The 20,132-nt window shown below is 41.9% G+C and overlaps 1 protein-coding gene across 1 annotated transcript in view; it reads left to right on the top strand.

Moving 5' to 3' along the window:
* LOC121306677 (target of rapamycin complex 2 subunit MAPKAP1-like) overlaps positions 1 to 12,278 on the top strand; it is a 49,272-nt gene extending 36,994 nt beyond the window's left edge. Inside the window, exons 9-10 of the mRNA XM_041238508.1 lie at positions 9,126 to 9,223; positions 11,116 to 12,278. Of these exons, the coding sequence (XP_041094442.1) occupies positions 9,126 to 9,223; positions 11,116 to 11,241 (224 nt within the window). The 3' untranslated portion in view covers positions 11,242 to 12,278. The remainder of the gene's footprint in view (positions 1 to 9,125; positions 9,224 to 11,115) is intronic.
* Positions 12,279 to 20,132: the final 7,854 nt, after the last annotated feature.

The following is a 20,132-nucleotide window of genomic DNA, read 5'->3' as shown; positions in this document are numbered from 1 at the left end:
TGTCTTCTTCTTTATTTATTTTTTTATCGCTCTAAACCTAAAATCATTTTACACGGCCTGTGATAAACCAATGATAATCCCCCCTCTCCTGTGCCGCTTCCATTTTGACTGTAGCGTGGAAGTTTTTTAATCTGCGTTAGTCTGCTGTTCACAGTATATTGCCAATTCCGCCTGTGATTTCTATCAGCACAGTGATGTATGTACGTACGTATGCAGCAGATGTTACACAAAAAAAAAAAAAATAATAAATTCGGAGGGCATCAATGAATGAATTATTGGAAAGCAGGAGTGGGAGGAATAGATATGAAATTGTGAGCCCTGTAATATGTTTGGTCTCTGGATTGTATCTCTCCAAACAGAAATATGTGTTATCTCCTCGCCTGCTGGGGACTGCATAAACACTGTATGACTTTGAACCTGCCTTTTTATCCTTTCTTTCTTTCTTTCTTTCTTTCTTTCTTTCTTTCTTTCTTTATATTGTTAAAGATGTCTAACTGTCAGTTGGTGATGCTGTGATTATTTCTGTCCATCTGTCTGTCTGTCAATGGCTTAAAAAGGGGCAGGATTGCAGAACAAGTATTGGGTTTGCATTACAAGGTGTATTTATAAACAGCTAAATTATCAAGTGCCTCTATAAACGTCCATGTGACACGTCATGCTCCGTGCAAAGGCCCTAAAGTCACGAATACAGTCCCAAGCAAACTCCATGTCCTTTAGAGGCAGCTGTGACCATTGGTGCTGCCATCTAGTGCATACTGAGGGACGTGCACGTAACACTGGCGTGTTCAACAGGAACAAATTGCATTACAGGGTTGGGGAATATATGATGTACACATTTGTGGGCACTAAAGGGTTAATTGTGATCTTACTTGACTATGCAGAGCCAGAGGGAGAAGTAAATCAACCTTAATTAAACATTTTCACAACCTGTTTAAATACAAGTTCTGTTTTGTCCTCGTGTTTGTTGGGTAGTAAATACTGCGTCCAATAGTCTATTGGTAAATGTATTGAACAATAGAGACACCTGCTGGTGGCTATGATGCGGTTTATCTCAGTTTTGCCTATGGGGTAGGGAGGGGAACAAATAAGACTCTTTTAATCGTAGCCCATTTTTGTTGTTTTTTTAACTAGTTTTAGGGGTTTTAAGAGACCCCTTCAAAAGACAAACCACGCAGCTGCAAGCAAAAATGATTTCAGGATGTTGGATAATCAAAACGCCCATGCCTTCACATCACTGTAATATTATCATATCCCAAACCCCCCGCGCATCTAACAACAGTAAATAATGAAGATACTGGGCTGTTTTATACTAGTTTAGCCCATTGAAGAATGACTGCAAGTGTGTCTGTGTGTGGTTTTAATATGCTGAAACTCGTATCACAATTACCGGCTGGATTCCTAGCCCCCCCTTTTGGTGTTTTTTTGACATTAACAGGTGCTGTCAGACCAGCAATACGTTTTCAAAAAGAGGTTTCTGCACAGTCACCCTGTCAGCACGGTCACGTGTGTACACAGTGATTTCTCATTTTTGGCAATGGCGGTCATCTTGTTTAAAAAAAAAAAAAAAAAACACAAACAAAAAAATCAAGTAAAATAAATGTTTCTTTTATAATGAAAAAATAATTTTTCCTCCTGCTAGGTTTTCTGGCCAAGTGGTTGCTGAGGAGGAATGGGGCTGGGTGGGGAGTCTGTGTTTTAAACTCCAGCACGATTCCTTCTACCTTAATGAAGTTCTAGAGGGGGGAAATGGGGAATACTGTTCCCCTTATACAAATTATAAGACATACACATCTGTCTGCAAACTGACAGCCAGTCACCTCTTTGACGCAGGAAGGCTTGACATTGTCGTCACCGAGCGCGCATCATATAACAGGTCAAGAAATATCCAGGTAGCTCGCAGTAGTAGTGGTTGATGTGCTTTGTTCTTTTTTTCTTTAATAGCATGCTTTGCTCGCTGCAGCCTAGATATCCTCTCAAGTTCTCATTCCTTTGTTGCACTGGGGCTGAACAGAATGTTAACCTAGTAATTGGCATTGGGCCTTCCCTATTATATAGCTTTCCATCGAGCGGTTCTGCATGGCTAGTTAGAGGAGATGGCAAGAAGATTAATGAAGGCGGGTTAATACAGAAGGGGGTACCTTTCCAAGACTTCCACTGAGGAGATATTACAGCTGAAGTGGAGCTTGGCTTTTTTCTTTAACCTGCAACCTTTGACCCCTCCTTTCTGTTGCGAGCTGCCAGCGCGCACCTCTCTTTGATTGATGTCACTGCACAAGTCAGTCTTTCCCTTTGAATTGGGAGGCTGCATGAAAATAGCTTTTCCAGCACAATTCACGCTGGCTGCCGGTGATAGGCGAACTGATGGCAGTATGGCTTTTATGTAGTTTTCATTTAAAACCAGAGGTAGCTGACATGTGTTAATTCAGTGTCTGCCTCCCTTTCTCCTGCATTCTCTCACTCTCGCTCTCTCGCTCTCTTTTTGATGGTCTGGGTTTAATTAATGTGCTCATCTCCGCTTTATAGATCATGTCAGGGGAGGTATTAAAATATATATAGGAATAGAAAGTGTTGCCCATTTAAAAATGAATTTTTACTTTTCTGAAGTACATATTTTTCACAGAACACAGCCAAGTGAAACTGACTAACCCAGAGTTGTAACAGAAACAGCAGCATGTATTTGAGTGGAGTTCACATGTACAATGGCTATTACTTAACCAAAAGGTTAATAATTGAATTGTGCTGTGGCTGAAAAAAAAAAAAAAAAGAAAAAAAGAAAAAATATCCATTAAAAAGTCCAATTCAAAGTAACTGCAGTTACAACATGCAATCACCGGTTGGCGCTGTCTGCCTGGAAACTTCATATTACATTTTGCAAGCTACTAGTAGATACTTCTAGTCTTCACAATTTGTTAGACTTGAACAAATAAGTTGTGTACAGCAGGTTGAGCCAGCTGAGATTATGGAATGAGGAAATCAAAACCAGGGACTGGAAGGCACTATAGAATAATAATAATAATAATAATAGTAATGATAATAATAATACAACCCAGCAATAGAGCAACTAAACTGGGTTGTTTCTCTGTATTAGAGTAGGCATCTAGTTTAGCTTCTTGTACAATACCAGCATTGTGTATAAAATGTTTTAATTGTCTAAAGAATGACTTTTATATTGTTGTAATTCCTAATTGGTTCATTACACAAACGGTTAAAACAACCGATGCATTTAATGAAACAGAAAGTTCCTGGCCCTTTTTTTTCCTTCTCTCTCTCTCTCTCTCTCCTTTTTTTTCTTTTTGAAAAATCATAAATAAAATTGACACATAAGGGCGCCCAATCGTATGCTGCACATTGCCTCATCCTTTTAGCAAATACATTTTCATAGCCCTATTAAAAGGGGTCTTCATCTGTCCTGTCAAAGCCAGCAGTCTAGCGGGGTGGTTGTTGGTTTTTTTTTAGTTTAATTACACTATCCAATTAAAAAGTCCTCGGCGCATTTTGATTCGCTTCTCCTTGGGTTTGAGTGGATATGACATTTACAAGGCTCGCCTTTCAAGCAGACAATGGGGTGATTGATGAGGTGCCGACGCAGTGAAGGAGGCGATTGCCGTGTGGAAGCAGCGCTTAGTGCACACTCTGATTTATTTACCATCTCTTCCTAAAGCAAGGCTGCTGCTGCCAGGGCTGGGTTCGGTACGCAGGGTGGGGGTCTGAGCCTTGATTTACTGAACGCACCGGGGGAAAAATAAAAACACAAAAAACACCTTTGAGAAGCCGAATTAAGAACCTGCTTCATCGCAGGACAGCCTGTGACATTCTGTACAGGGGAAAAGCCTTTAGGCCGCAGACCGAATGAATTCCCCGCTGAATTGTGTATTAAGAAGGATGTGGATGAGGCAGTGGGTGGCACAGCGGTTTCAGAGTCTGAGCTGTTAATGTGGCTGCCAGTTTGCAGGAGATAGTATGTGGGCTTTATTCTCAGTACATCCAGTATGGGTGCTAATTCTGACCACTCTTTATAGCTGTGGATTTCAAATCCAATCCATAATGTTTAATGTCTGGATTATTTTAAATTTTTTTATTTTACAGGTAAACCATTAAAATTGTCTGAGTATTACCAGTAAAAACTTGTCAACATGTCATATTAACTGGTTTACTTTAAAAATATGTATATTTTTTTTTTCTTTTAGGTGGCTTTGCGTAACAAACTAAAACAGAGAGAGAGGGTAGTTTTTTCTTTTTCTTTTTTTTATTCTTGTCCTTTATAAAACAGGGTCTCCTCATACTGCGTAACGTTTTCAAACATTATAAACTGCTCTGCTTTCCAGGAATGCTCTTTGTCTAAATGAAAAACGGTAAAGACGCAGGTCTGAATGGCAAGGAGTGAATCATTTGTAAAAATTCACTGCTTTTGATTGTGAGACAGACAGCTTGTCTCTGGCAATTTGGATGCTTGTACCACCCTAGCCTGACAGGCCCAGAATGAAACACGATGGATCTGTTATTATTTTAAAGCCAGTGATACGAACAATGTATTATATATTTAATGATTTTAAAATATTATGCCCTCCCTCCCTCCCTTCCTTTTTATAATGCTACAGTACTTGCAGTAAATTTGAACTTGTATTTTAAAAGTTTAATTTCCACTTCAGTCGCCACAGAGCTGTAAAATGATTTTCGGTTTCCTATCTCTGCTCTAGTTTAAAATATGTGTGTAAATTAATATTAATTTTGATAATTGGAATTACAGTTCCAGGCTGGTCCAGGCTCAGTTTTGTTGAATCGAATTTAATCCACAATCCCTAGGGTAGCACCTCATTGAATTGTCAGGAACGGTACAAGCACTTTCTAAATCTTGTTCTGGGGCTGACAGAGGTGTCGTGAGAGTTAACCCCAGATCTGGAACAGATGAGGACTAATTAATGCATTGCATTCCGTCTTCAGAGGGAAGGTATCTTTTGTAACATTTGTCGACCTTCGCAGAGGTCAAGTTGGCATAGTGCAGTGTAAAAACCAGGAACGTTTTAATAACCTCATTCATATCGGCTCTTTGTGATGCATTTTAGAGATGTGGGGTGTAATTCTTTAGAACAAACATCTATCTATTGGAGGCATCGACCCCGAGAGAGGGCATCACTTCAGCGTAATGTTTTTGTATTTTGTTTGCAGTTAAAATGAAATGGTTAAAAATGTAGCTAAATGCTAGTGAGAGAGCTGCTATAGTGGTCAGAGCATGCAGTTTATAATCTGTAAATAGACTGTGCTGCTACAGTTCTAAATGTGTTGCTTTTGCTAAATAAATGGCATTGTGGTAGTGACACCTAATAGCCTCCTCGGTTTTATTACAGGGTTAAATTATCGGTGGATGTCCTGTGTATATGGTATTAACATGCCTGACACATGACTGGCACTCGTGCATCCTGCATTACCACAGACACAGTAACTCCTCCTGTAAACAGTGTCAAAGGAGGAGCTGTTTTTGTTATTAGTAACAAGGATTGGATATTTGGCTGCCAGCATTTCCAGGCGTTTGCATTGGTCCTGGACCCCATTCCAATAGGCAGGGGAAGCACGCTGTGGAAGATGGTTGCTTTGTAGAGGAATGGCACTGCCCCATTCCAATAGACAGGGGAAGCACGCTGTGGAAGATGGTTGCTTTGTAGGGGAATGGCACTGCCCCATTCCAATAGACAGGGGAAGCACGCTGTGGAAGATGGTTGCTTTGTAGGGGAATGGCACTGCCCCATTCCAATAGACAGGGGAAGCACGCTGTGGAAGATGGTTGCTTTGTAGAGGAATGGCACTGCTCCGTGAGCCCTGCACAGCCCAGGGCTGCTTTTAATTAAAACGGAGCTCCTGCTCCAAACAGAGGTGTAAACTCCTCGAAAGTGTGTGCGGTAACTTTACACTTCACTGGAGACTTTCATTAACTAGACAGAGAAAGAGATGAAATCTTCAGGTTTTCTCGCACGGTTCAGCTAGAAAGATAGCTGGAGTCTCCTATCTGGGGCTTTGCAAAGGGAGTCCTCTTCCAAGAACCGGCTGTTTTTAAAAAGCTACTGTACGTGTCAGTGCTTTATAGAGTCCAGTTACACACACTGCTCATCATAATTCCAATTGTAGGTTTTCCTGTTCTGCTTTTCACTCTATTTGTCATGCTTCGACGCATTATTAAAATTGTCTGCCGTTTCCAAGGGGTTTCTCTTCTCCTCTTTTTTTTTTTTTTTTTTTTTTAAATTTCCCCGAGCAATAAGGGTAACATCTTGATCGGGAGCAGATTGAAGAGCACAGCTGCATTGTGAAGCAGCGAGGCATGAATGCTAGACGTTCTACCTGCAAATGCCTAATCGCATTCTACTGATGAACTTGCCCTTTCGCATTCCACGGCTTGCAACAGAGTCAGCGGTCTGCAAGTAATGTACTCTGCATACCTGTACATAGGATTCAAAGAAAGCCCTATAGAGCGTGCTTCCTATAGAAGAACGCAGTAGAGGCTTCGTGTTTTAGCTGCTGGGTTAAAACATGTGGTTTCTGCAGTAAAAGGCTATCACTTTGCCTGCCCTTCCTCGCTCTGTCGAGGTCATTAGTACAGAGGTGAAATAAACAAAAATTTGAAGGGGGGGGTTGTGAGAGTCATGTTTCCATGGAAACCGTGTTAACTCTTTCATGTAAAATGGGTGCTCAGAGTGTAGGGGTGAGAAGCTTTATCTGATTGCTTGATGGGATCGGAACATGTCCAATCGGATATATATATATATATGGGTTAAAATTTTGATAGCTGAGGAGCTTTCCTTTAACTTTTAATTGCTGGTTTTCTGAACTGGTTTGGGAAAGGGAAGAGTTAAGTCACTTACAAAAAAATAAAATCAAAATATAAAATAAATCAGTGTCGAGCTTCACTGCACGATTACTTTTATAACTGAGAGCTCTTTGAAAAGACTGATTTGAGTAAAAGCTGTTTTCAGTTGAAAATCCATTAGCAGAACCATTTTTTTAAATTTTCATCTGACGCATTGTCTTTCACTTAGTGTTGTTGTATTTCCCAAGACACTCTGATTCTGTAGTTTTCAAGCAGTATTATCTGCACCCTCTTTAAAGAGAAAAAAAACAAAACAACATGGAACAACTTAATTGCTTTAATTGATTATAGTCGACTCCAATCAAACCAGAATATAAAGGCTTGCTTTTGGGAATTAAGAAGTTACGTGCAGTGGGTACTACTACTGGAATCTGGGTTGCTTTTAAATTTGTATTTATTAGCGTGGCAATTGTTAAGGCTGTGAAAATGACCGTTGCATTGACCCTGTGTGTGCTGTAGGTTTCTGACTTGTCTAGAACATAGACCATTCCCCCCATAAAAAAAAAAAAACATAATGTCATCTAATCAGTGTTATTCTACTGAATGGTTTCTAAAGCATCTCTGCATTCAAATCTCTATCAGCAACCACAAAACACGAATACATTAACATACTAATTAGCCTTCAATTAGAAATCTCTTTTTTTTTTTTTTTTCCCCCTCTCAGTGAGACTTTTAAAATAGATTGGACATTATCACCACCAGAGGCTAATTTGTCAATTGCTTTTAAAGGTTTTTTTAATTATTAAACAATTTCTGGATAGGGAATTTATGTTAATGATTAGTGTATCATAATGGTGTTTAATTAACATATTATGATAGAATGCTGAGGCCTGTAATTTGCTGACCACAGATTTATCCAATGAGAAAATTTTAAGGTGATGCTTTAAATGAATGGAGCCCAGTGTATGTCCTTAATATCCGCGGGGCAAGGAATAGACGCTGACTCTTTGAGAAAGAAACTTTCCTTGAAGTTCTGTGCTAGAGTGGCCTTTATAGCTGTAAAACCTAGAGCTACAGGCTCTGTACAGCACTGCTTGAAAGAGAAAGGGAACGAGGAAACAAAGGGGCAAAGTTTAGAACGGTGGTCTGACATCACCCACCCTGCATCCTAAAAAAAACGTGTGTGTGTCGTTGAAGCTGACACCCTGCAATCCTTCAAGAAGCTGCTTGATGAGAATCTGGGATCAATCAGCTACTAACAACCAAACGAGCAAGATGGGCCGAATGGCCTCCTCTCGTTTGTAAACTTTCTAATGTTGTTATCTATGTATAGTACTGTATACAGAATGTAAACGCCATCCTTAGTGCTGCCTGCACTTTAGCTTCCAGTATTATCCAGCTCCCAGTCTTTTCCCTCCAGGATTACACAGGGCCCTAACTACCCAGATGATTGATTTTGCATCTCCTGCGTTGTGACAAGCAGGGATTTTAACTTTTATTATAAAAGGGGTTCAGCTGCCGCGCAGACGAGGTTTGCCTCCAGTTGAAATGACATGAGAAGCTTGTCGGCGTCTTTCCACTTCCTCCTGTCACGCTGAAGGGACGCCCGTGTCCCTCCACCTGTTTCTTCTGATCCCTGTAATCTGTCCACTTTGTCCTGGCGCTCTGAAGGGACGCTCCTGTCCCTCCACCTGTTTCTTCTGATCCCTGTCGTCTTTCCACTTCGTCCTGTCGCTCTCGTGTCCCTCCACCTGTTTCTTCTGATCCCTGTCATCTTTCCACTTCGTCCTGTCGCTCAGAAGGGACGCTCGTGTCCCTCCACCTGTTTGTTCTGATCCCTGTCGTCTTTCCACTTCGTCCTGTCGCGCTGAAGGGACGCTCGTGTCCCTCCACCTGTTTGTTCTGATCCCTGACGTCTTTCCACTTCGTCCTGTCGCTCAGAAGGGACGCTCGTGTCCCTCCACCTGTTTGTTCTGATCCCTGTCGTCTTTCCACTTCGTCCTGTCGCTCTGAAGGGACGCTCGTGTCCCTCCACCTGTTTGTTCTGATCCCTGTCGTCTTTCCACTTCGTCCTGTTGCTCTGAAGGGACGCTCGTGTCCCTCCACCTGTTTGTTCTGATCCCTATCGTCTTTCCACTTCGTCCTGTCGCTCTGAAGGGACGCTCGTGTCCCTCCACCTGTTTGTTCTGATCCCTGACGTCTTTCCACTTCGTCCTGTTGCTCTGAAGGGACGCTCGTGTCCCTCCACCTGTTTGTTCTGTTCCCTGTCCGCAGACGTGATGTCTGAAATGTTTTCGGCGGCGCACTAACGCTGTTCTGTTTCTTGCAGGTCATGCAATATTTAAACTGACATATCTCAGCAGCCATGACTACAAACCTCTCTACTTTGAATCCGATGCTGCTACCATCAACGAAATAGTGCTGAAGGTAGGTGCTGTGACACTTGTGATAGTACGGGGTGGGTATAAACCCTGTGTTCATCCAGAGCTGAAGGATTTTAATGTGCGTGATGTTTCAGTTATCTGGGTAAGGTTATTTGATTCACAACATTGCTCGTAATAGTTTGAGCATAATTTAGGTTTCTTTGCAACGTGGGTATCACAATACAATACAAGGACCTTACCCTCACCATGACCCAATGGGAATTACTTTGGCAAAGTACTTTGCTCACAGGGGTCTTGGAACTTGCTACATACACCAGAATTGCAGCTAGCAAAGTATACGACTTGCATTGATGTATTTCAAAGTATGCATGCACACGACTTGCATTGATGTATTTCAGAGTATACATGCACACGACTTGCATTGATGTATTTCAAAGTATACATGCACATGACTTGCATTGATGTATTTCAAAGTATGCATGCACACGACTTGCATTGATGTATTTCAAAGTCAGGATTGTTTGTTCGCTTGTAAAAAATAGCTGTAATGATAATGATGATGATAGTAATAATAGTTTCTTTATTTTGCCCTAAAGCATATCGGGGGTTTAAAAAAATTGCTACGTACTTGCTTGTGAACTCGAAAGTGGAGTGTGTGTTCTCATTAAGAACAAAAGTGCGGAAGCTCATTTATTAAAATATTGAAAGGGTTTAAAGTAATTCTTTCTCTGACGTGCCCTATTTCAAGTCATTGTAAAGACAGTTGAAGCAGCTTGTTTTACACGGCAATCTTCAGCACAAGCACAGCGCTGGAGCTGCTGTATGGAGGCTGGGATTCTGCATCCTGATACCCAAGAGGAAAATAAAAGCATGTCCTGGTTTTGCTTGATCCTCTCCTCCTCTGCCTGTTGCAATATCCCTGATTTCAGTTGCGTGGTATTATCCAGCAAAAGACCCAAGGTTTTATTGGCCATGAAAATATTCACTATATATTTTTTTATGCCTTTGGCCATAAAACGTAATGAAACCGTAACACCCTACAGTGCATAAAACTGCAAAGGTTCAGAGCTGCAAGGTATTAACCAGCTATGACTGGGCCAAAGGACCGGTTTTTATCTTTTGATTCTGACATTAACCTTCCATTAACAAATTATCTATGTTATCATCACCCTTGGATTTGAGCTACTAAATCCAGGCTTTATGAGCTGTCTCAAACCTGAATTATTGTTATGTTATAGTTTAAGTAACATATGTTCTGATTTAGTGACAGCTACTGGATTTGTCTCGGCACCAGCAGTTTTATTTCAATGTGTCTCAGTCTGTCCGTCACAAGACGCTCTGTGACCTGGAACAGGAAATAAGACTCCTATTGCATAGCAGTTTCACCCATTCCAGGTTTTATTACAAGTTTGATTAGCCACAGTGTGTAGGTAACAAGCTCAGGTGCATCTCAGTAAACTCGTAGTAAAACTAGGAATGGATCGAACTGCTATGCAATGGGAGTTTATTGCTATCCATGCAGGCACACTATGTATACAGCACATATGCTGTTGCCACATTACTGTTACTATAGTAAGGTGATGTAGGTTTTTATTTCACACACTTACAAACACACGCCCTTCCAAGACAGTGTTGACATTTTCAGTGCATTAATTAAAATCTATCAGTATCTGTATCTCACCTATTTCGTGCTTGATACAGATCTCGCATTAACTAGGAACTGAACCTTTACTCCCGTGGGTGAAATTCACCCTGTGTTCTGTGAAAAGTAATCCATGCAGAATCGGTTACTAGATTGACATGCCCTGCCCTGGACAGGTAGATGACACTACTGCCAGCACTCCTCGGCTCACACTATGAAGAGCTTCCGGTTTTTATTTTTATATTTTTCGGGGAGGGGGAATTGGCTTCACCTTTCTTCTTCTCGATTCCCAGGTGAACTACATTCTGGAATCGCGTGCCAGCACATCTCGGGCAGACTACTTCGCTCAGAAACAACGGAAGCTGAGTCGGAGGACAAGCTTCAGCTTCCAGAAGGAGAAGAAATCGGGGCAGCAGTGACACCCCCCACACACGGCCAAGACCGGGACCTGTCCAGACAGGAGGAGGCAGAGGGAAATCCAGGGTCCCACAGTCAGAGCGAGAGAGCGACCGACTGGCCGACCCTCCCACCCCTCTTTAGCAGAGCTGTGACGAGCCCGCAGATGAAGCCCTCGCCGTGTTGATGCAACGCATGCCCGGGGGCTCTAGCCATATCGGAGAGTAACGGACAACTTTCTTTTAGTAAAGAAAAACAAGCTGTTAGGACCCCTTTCCTGAGATTTGAAGGGAAGGGTGTTTTGTTTTTTTTAATACCCATCCTTCTCTTGAAGAATCAAGGCAAAGGTAATTTCTTATTTGCTTGAACCTTACAGACACAGTGCTTACCCACTGCCTGCAGACAAATTGTACATAAATATGTTCCGGACATCAGAAGAGGTAATGTGACAAGGAGGAGGGGAGGGGGGGAGGGGGGTATTGGTATTTAAGGAGTAAGCTTTATCTTTCTGTAACGCACAAGGAACAGCCTTGGGTGTTTTTTGTTATTTTTTGTATTTGTACATAGCAAAATCACATTCAGGTTAAAATTTAAATAATCCGACAAACCTACTCTGGCCATAGTAACTTCAGTGCCTATACTGTGGAGTTGTAGTGTGTGTGGGTGTGTGTGTTAGTAAAGACTGTAAATGCTTCTTCCTAAATGCAGCTAGCGACAAGGAAGAGACACAATACCAAACTTTAGAGCTTTGATAAAGATTCCACCTTAATACTGCATGGAAACCACCTCCTTCTTCTTCTTCTTCTTCTTCTTGACTGGTTAAATAAAGCATTTTTATGACCAGAGAATGAAATAAATCCTGTAATTTTTACTGTGACCTTTACATGTTTCAGCACTGTATTTGCCGACTGTCCTACAATGCAAATGAAAAACACACTCTTCATTCAACAGGACAACTTGAGTATTTTGTTCGGACTGTCGTTTCAAGGGCAGTTCGGGATTGTAGATATTTTTACAAGCTTTTTTTTTTTTATATAAAATCTTTCCATTTCCAGACTTCATCTTGTCTCTTTTACTACTGCATTTCCCGGGAAGTCTAGTCATTTAAAGCAAAAGCTAACGAGACTTGAAACATCAAACGCTGGCACCTGAAAACAAAACAATTCTCCGAGCTGTTTACTCCAAGTCGTCATTAGCATTAGAAAGGGGGAAAAAAGCACACAATGATCTAAATTAATGGGGATTGTAAATGTTCTTAGGGTCTGTTGTTCTTTTTAGAATTGAATTTGATGTTTAGTATTATACAGAAGCTGGAGATGATCTGTGTTGTCTTGGCTTAGACCACATGTTCTACACAGCACAGTTTAGTCCAGGTTATATTCCCGCCCCAGTTTCTCTAAAAAGCCGTTGCAATCTACAGTTCATTGCAGGACATTGTATAGTCTGAGGAATGAATTGGAAAGACCAGCCCAGTGGTTTAACAGCAAAGATTCGTGTCTGGGGCTCCACTGAAACACTTCAATCATTCTGCCAATTTATCAATTCAGAGGCCTCTCCGTTCCAGACAGAAATCTCTCTATATATTAGAAATGAACTTGCCTGTCGGCAGCTGCAGTAATCACTTGAATAGAGGCTGTCCCGACAGCAATTAAAGCAAGCCCTTATTATGGCTGCCTTCCAATCGATTGGAAACTTTCACTTAATAACCGCTGCTGTGGCCTCTTGCCCTCACCCAGCGGTCTGGGTTTGAAGGGCGGGCAGGAGTGAGATTTATGCAGGCTGCTATAGGAACTCCAGAGGGATTCCCCGTCACTCTTTTCATTTCCGAGTGATGAAAAGGTGCATGGCTCTACACTTTGCTATTAAGGAGGCAATTCCAGGGCCATGGGGTGAAAATGAGATTTGTGGCGTTAGATACAGCAGTGGTTCTTGTGTCCCATTTTGAAAAATGAGACTGTACTAATTTCATGTTTTGGTTTCTCTCTAATTAACCAATATAATATGTTACCAGGGGGGGGAGATACATTCTAAGCCTGAGACTTGACCAAAATCTGTTCTCCCAGAATTTTAAAATAGGTGTCCTATTAAAATTATATATATAAAGAGCCAATTTCTAAGCCATATTGTTTCAGGGTACAACTCGTCCTTCACCACGCTCCACTCTGATTCGTACACCTGTTTGTTCCGGTGTGCCAGTCGCCCCTCACTCTACCCCTGCTCACCCAGCTGAACAAAGCACAGTGTGTGCACAGCATTGCCCCCAGGCAGCGCAATGTGTTCAGGACCCAGCCTGGCTGAGAGACCCCCCCCCCCCATGCCTTTCAGAGTTACAGACACCTGTCTGAAGAAGCTTGGCTTGGGGGTGGGGGTGGTACACAAGAACCAGATCCAAGTGCAGAACAGTCTTGACCAGTTTGTTGTTTTTTTGTTTTGTTTTTTTGCTGAATTTGGGGAGTGTACTGTCAGGTTTTTAAGTCTTGCAGCCAGCATCGTGCCTTGAAGTCTGTGTTCTGTGTGTATGAAGTTACATTTGTAGCAATCCTATTATTATTATTAGTAGTAGTAGTAGTTGTTGTAGTCGTTTATTTGGCAGATGCTGTTATTCAAGGTGACTTACATGCGTTAAAGGGCAATACAAGGTTTCAGTGCAAAAATCAATATTTAAATAGTGCCGTTTGCAGCAAGTGCAAATACTGCTAGACTGCAATATGAGAGAACAGTTTAGGGTCCAGTAACATGGCACTTAGGTCCAGCAAGTTCAGTGCCTGGTACGAGGGGTGGATCAATCCTGTTGAAAAAGACTAGAATTTGGATTCACGCTTAACTTTAATCATGTAGAGAAACAGAAACTCGGTAACAATTCAGTTTAAAATAGCGTTCTTCGATACGGAGGCTCGCTCCGCCACAGCTTACACCTCAAGTTCAGGTCTCAATGACTGTCTTATCCGCCCTCGTTCTTCTTGCTGTCGTTCGGGTTGCGTTCTCAGAGTGACTGGAACATTTATCAGGATCAGCAAAAGGGTAAAACAATAGCTAATGAGCGTGTGCTCCCTGCTGTATTGGCGTTTCGAACAATGCAGAAACATCTGTGCTCATGTGCTGATACAATATCCCAGGGGCTGGATAATGTGGCAAGTTATTCTAGCTTTTTTTTTTTTTTAATTTAAAAACAGCAGTTGCAAAGGCCTTGCCTGTTTTGTGTATAGGTGCAGTAGTTGTGTTTCTACAGGAGCTTGGAACACTAAAATAATTCTGGATCCGTTTTACAATCATTTTGCAATTAAGCATTCATTTAGCAGTAAAATGTAGATTCCTTGTGCATTCTTATTCTGCAACCAGTAGTTCCATTTTGAATGTCAAAAGAATCCTTTTAGCATCCATTTCGAATTTGAGTGCATTGGGTTGTCTAACAAAAAACGAAAAAAATCAGGAAAATCTAGATGTTACCAAATGAATGAATAGTCAGCCCTAAGCAAATGTGATTGTATTCTTCTCATCATCACACAGCCCTTCCCATATGTTTAATATTAGAAGCAATCTTGAATTGAAACATGATGCAAATGTGGTGAAACAGGTGAAAATGAAATCCGAAAGCATGAAGACATGCAGTTATATAGCCAGCGATGTCAAGATTGATTTTCTTCTTCTTTTAAGTAAAAAATGTAACATAATAAAATGAGAACATATATAAATTGAATAGAACGCCATCTGGGTTGTTTTAAAAAAAAAAAAAAAAAAAAACTAAACACAAAAAATAAATAAATAACCAGAATGGCATATCCAATGTCATTTATTTCAGCGCAGTCTCATCTACAAAAGGCATAATTCAGCACAGATTGAAGAAAACCCAAAATGCTGTCTTAAAAATCAATGCAGTACAGGTTTTTTTTTTTTTTTTTTTCCCCAGTTTCTCCAGAGGCTGAATGCCTGGAATAATAATATTTAAACTCCCAGCATTGTCTTTGTGTCACTTACAATATTATCTTCGTCTCTGCCAGGGCTGTGTGAATGAGGTTTCATGTGGGTTCAATGAGATCTTTAGCAGCAATGAGATCTTTTTCAACAGTGCAGCACTAATACAAAGAGAGACCTACGTAGACCAGACTCAATGACAAATAACACAACAGTTATACATCCAAAAAACACACACACGCGTATACATACAATACACAAATATATTCAAAGATACAGGTAATCATATTTAAAATACATTACAACTAAAACAAGTTCACCTGAAACGCAGATTACACTGAACGGCAGCTTAAACCCGGAGAGGCATGACAGTGACACAACGGAATCCGGAAGGGCATTCCAGAACCCCAAGGGTGTTCCAAAGAAAGAATAACGACACAACTGAAGAGGTAAGGACTGATGGGCAGAGCATATCTGTGGAGACCTCTCAGCCCAGGTCTTTCACGAGCACAGACTGACTCCGAGGCAGAGCACAGTGAATGCAGAACCTTGTAGAAGTGAACGAGAATAAAATAGGACCTTCTGCCACTTAATGGGTTGAGAGAAGAGCGACTGAGAAGCTTGTCATGAGTAGAATCTCAATCCCAGTCATTCAATACAATCCTGCAAGTACATTTCTGCACAGACTCTGGCTTCTTCATATTGTGTTTTTGGGTCCCAGTTGCAGCTGCGCTCTAGAACTGAAAGGTGGGTAACTCTTTACATTGTGTCTCTAAGCACTGTGTATGTACATAGTAGTTACTCGGTAAATACATGTGTACTTGCACATAATTACAATGTTATTATGCACAGTTACAATGCACTTCATGTGTAAATCTTTCTGCACGATATATAGTACACAGTTGTATCAGAAATGGGTTAGGGTTCTGTCATGCACAAAGTACATTGCAACTATGCATAATAACATTGTAATTATGTGCCTGTACACATGTATTTACGGAATAACTACTCTAAGTACACAGTGATTAGGGACTCTTCATGTCATGTGTTACTGAAATGTGAGTTTAAACGCAGTGCAGCACACTCTGCTGTAAGTAGTGCATTGTGTTTAACTAATGGAAAGGCAGCCCTGTCCATGTGACCCTCTACAGGAGCAGCGTAAACCTGGAGCCCAGGGGTGAGCGATTGCACCTGAGCCCGCTTTGCATTGCCTTCCTTCATTACTCAAGGTATTTATAAAAACCCTGCCAATGCTTCATGGAGCCCGCGAAGCAGCGCTTTATTAGAATTAATGTGGCACTTCAGAGAGCAGTGCCAGGGCAGGCTCCCTCCGCACGGCTGTGAGAAGGCATCCGCGGCCCTCCACTGTCACATTGAATACAATCTTAAAACCAGACTGAGCGTGAATATGAAGCTGGACAGAACTGGGAAGGGGGGGGGGGCGAGACGAGGAAACAAACGTTTATTATAGCGTGGAATATCATTTCTATCTATTGCTATTGTAAAAATAGGGAGAGAGTGAGTGAGTGGCATCATTACTGCCTTGAGAGCGATATAAATGATGGGATTATCTTGTGGTTCTTGAGAGCACAGTACACAAGCCTGTCTGCTTTGAGCCCTTATTCTTTATTGTTCAGATTATTTCAATTCTGGTTTGATCTCCCTGATTGCAGTATTGAGGACGCTTGGATTTGAAGAGATTCAACCAAGGCAACAGTATGCATTGGAAGGGCCACCTTTCAAATGCACCCTATTTTACTACAGTGTGGACATTAAAGCATGTAGTGAAAATAAGTAACAGATAATCACCTGGTTAAACCCTGCACTAAGCCCAGTATATTCATTTTTGCTTCATGCAAAAGTATCTTTATAACTTTTTATATATTCATCTAACTGGATGAAATGTCTTCAAACCGTTGCAATGATTACCTGAGGTTTTACAAAACCCCGATTGGTGCCAATCTTGGACTGTCTAATGCCATCTGGTTAGAGCCCACGATTTGATGCTGATCTGGATCTGAAACCACCAGAAAGGACCTTGACTTGGGCTTGGATTAAACAGCAATTACGGCGCTGCCATAACCAGTTTCGCTATGGCGGGCGCCATAATGTTTGATTTAATTCAGATGTTGGACTTGAAATAAGAGGAAGCTGAACTTGCACTTGGATGCTGATCTTCAGATCAGGAGTGAGTGCACCTGGAGAGGCTTGTGAAGTCTCCTCACCCTCAGAAGAGCTGGGGAGAGTTAGCAGCTGCTCAGCATGAACTTCGCAGCTCAGCTTCTCTCTGCATGCTTGATGAGCCGAGGCACACAGCCCTATCGAATGAAGCATTAGTACAAACAGCCAGCAGCAGGGGGACCAGAGCAGCACTCCCAGCTCCCAATTAAACATTGATAACCAGATAACAAATAAAAAAAAAAAAACTTTTTCACATCTTCAAGGATGGTTTATGATCTCCAGACCCCCAGGAGATTTTTAAATATACTGTAAAAAAACACACCACCTCTCATGCATCAGCATGCAAATTAATACTAAGGATTTGAAATCCTTATTAGCCACACATTTCTGTGTTTTTAATAGGCTTTCATTGTTTCCAGTTTAACAGGAGTGGCCAATATTATTTTTTTTTTTTTTAAGTTTGCTCTCTCTAGCCTTGGAATGTCTTTCGCTGCTCCAATAAAAGGTATTTATTAAGTTTTCAATTGTTCTGGTGTGAAATATTACGAAGCGCGTTTCAAAGTGTAGAACCCATTATTTGAAAATGAGGAGCGAGTTTAGTGCAAAGATGCTGCTGTTTACATTTAACTAGATTGACAATCTATCAGAGACTTGCACCTATCATAGACTTGAGGCCAACGTGTGCATCTTTAACCCTAAAAACCTGAGCCACAGAAAAGGTTTGAGCTGCACCAACGGCTGGATGGAAGTTGCTTTGAATTATAAAAAAACTACCAGTACCTGAATCCCTGAAAGGAATAATGTGAGCTCCCTCTTTAAAGCGCTTCAGTCTTCAGAGTGTTGCTTAGGGTTATGAAGAGTCATATAATATTGAGAGAAGATTGTTTGAAGATGGGACTCGCATTTAAATATCTATCTATCTATATATAATCTCTTAATTTTAAAAATTGCATCTGTAGTACAGGATTTAATACACATGGAAAAATACGCTACAAACACGTTCATTTGTGCAAATATACCTTATGCAGGTCCCATTTAAAGGTGGAAAAACTTCTATAGTAACTATTTCGTTTTTGGTCGTCGCTGTATCTTTCAGTATAGACCGTTGTTTTTCAGGTCTGTGGTACCTTCTTCACGCATCGCTCCCAGTGTGGAAGCCTGCGATGAGGAAGGAATACTGGATCCAGCTTCATGCCTATGAAGGTGCACCGTGGCGCCCGTCTTAAATTGTGTTATGCTTCTGTCAGTATTCATTCATGGAGCGCACCTCTGCTTCGCAGCAAAATCTCAACAGGGCCTTGCTCGTGATAGGAAACAATGAGCATGATTTGTGAACGCTAGCGGTCTTTGTAATCTCATCAGTGTAATGGGATTATATTTCAGATCACCGTGCCTTGTTCATTATGCATTTAAACTCCTTTGACAGAGGCGGGGGGGGGGGAGGAAAGTTCAATAAAACGTGCACGTCAACCCTGCTTGACTTTGCCAGCTCTTTTGCTTGATTAGACAAACACTGTGGCGAGCTCCTGAATGAGGGAGGGAGGGGGGGGGGGGGGGGGGGGGATGATGTGCTGGTTTTATTCATTTTTCCGACCAGTCACAATCGATTTTTAAGTACCAATGTGTGACCTCCCTTAGGTACGCCAGGCTTACAGGGTTAATAGGCCTGAACGCTCGCTACTGAATTCGACTGCCAAGGAAAGTGCAATGAGCGAAGAAGCAGCTGCAATGAAGCACAAATAGGCCTTCTCAAAGAGGACTGTGGAACGCCACTTAGGTACCATTCCCAGGGATCTCTACGGAATTATTAAAGGCAAAACTAGCCTAGGAGCTGTTCTCCCTCTACCCTAATAAAAGCTTGCCAGAGCAAATGCATAGTACAGTGTGATGAAGCCTCGTGAAAGCATGATAAGACATAGGGAGACATGCCACCCAGGTCAACTGTTGCTACAGTGGTGTCTGTTCAAGTGATCTTAACGAGCGACGGTCTTGAGATCAGTGTCTTTAATCAGCAAGGAGCCCAGGCTGAGCGCAAGCAAAACCCTGTGAGCGAGACGCAGCGTTCCGGATCCGAACGCAAAGCCCAGGCCACGTGGCTTGGCTCTCGCCTCCTGCTGTAACTCTCCTACTTCCAGGGCTGGCAGCTTCAGCCCCACTTCTAGCCTGCGAGTCCTGCAGGACTCTTCCCTCATCAGGTACAATAAGCTGGAAACACAACAGCCTCTGGTAGCCATTAATCACTCCCTCCTCACAACAAAGCAGCCCTGTTTAAGACAAAACCTGCTCAGGTTGCTGCAGACAGTAGAGCGTGGGTCAGAGCCCTTCGCAGCTGCCAGCAAGCGACTCAGGTGTGAGAGAAGCTGGGACGGGGAGCCGGGATGATTTAGCAGATCACTGACGCAATTCAGCTACTCGGTGACACCTGTCTTGCCTTGCGAGGAGCCCGGAGATTCAGCAAGGCAGGGATTTGAGTGTGTGTGTGTGTTTTTTTTCTACTTCTTCTCTTGCACAAAGACCGTTTTCAGCCACTTGGGGAAGAAAGAAAATTACCGACTACCTGGTAATTAGCGAAGTTTGGAGGGAGAGGAGAATGCGCGCTTCACAATCAGAACCTTTCTCTCTTAGCAACTAATTAAGTCTGCCTTTGAGGGTTGTTTTTTGGGTTTTTTTGACAGAGGTGGTGGGATGCTGCAACAGCAGAATTAAAAAAAAAAATAAAAAAAATGAGACACCATCCCCCGTGGGATTCTTATTGTTTCACGCCTGAATACATGTTTTAAATAGAAATAACAGTGGTGGTCACCATTCTACACAGTCCCAA

The sequence above is a fragment of the Polyodon spathula genome, chromosome 49 (genome assembly GCF_017654505.1).
Source record: "Polyodon spathula isolate WHYD16114869_AA chromosome 49, ASM1765450v1, whole genome shotgun sequence".
In the NCBI taxonomy this organism is placed as follows: Eukaryota; Metazoa; Chordata; class Actinopteri; order Acipenseriformes; family Polyodontidae; genus Polyodon; species Polyodon spathula.
This window is presented reverse-complemented; position numbering and strand designations above follow the sequence as displayed.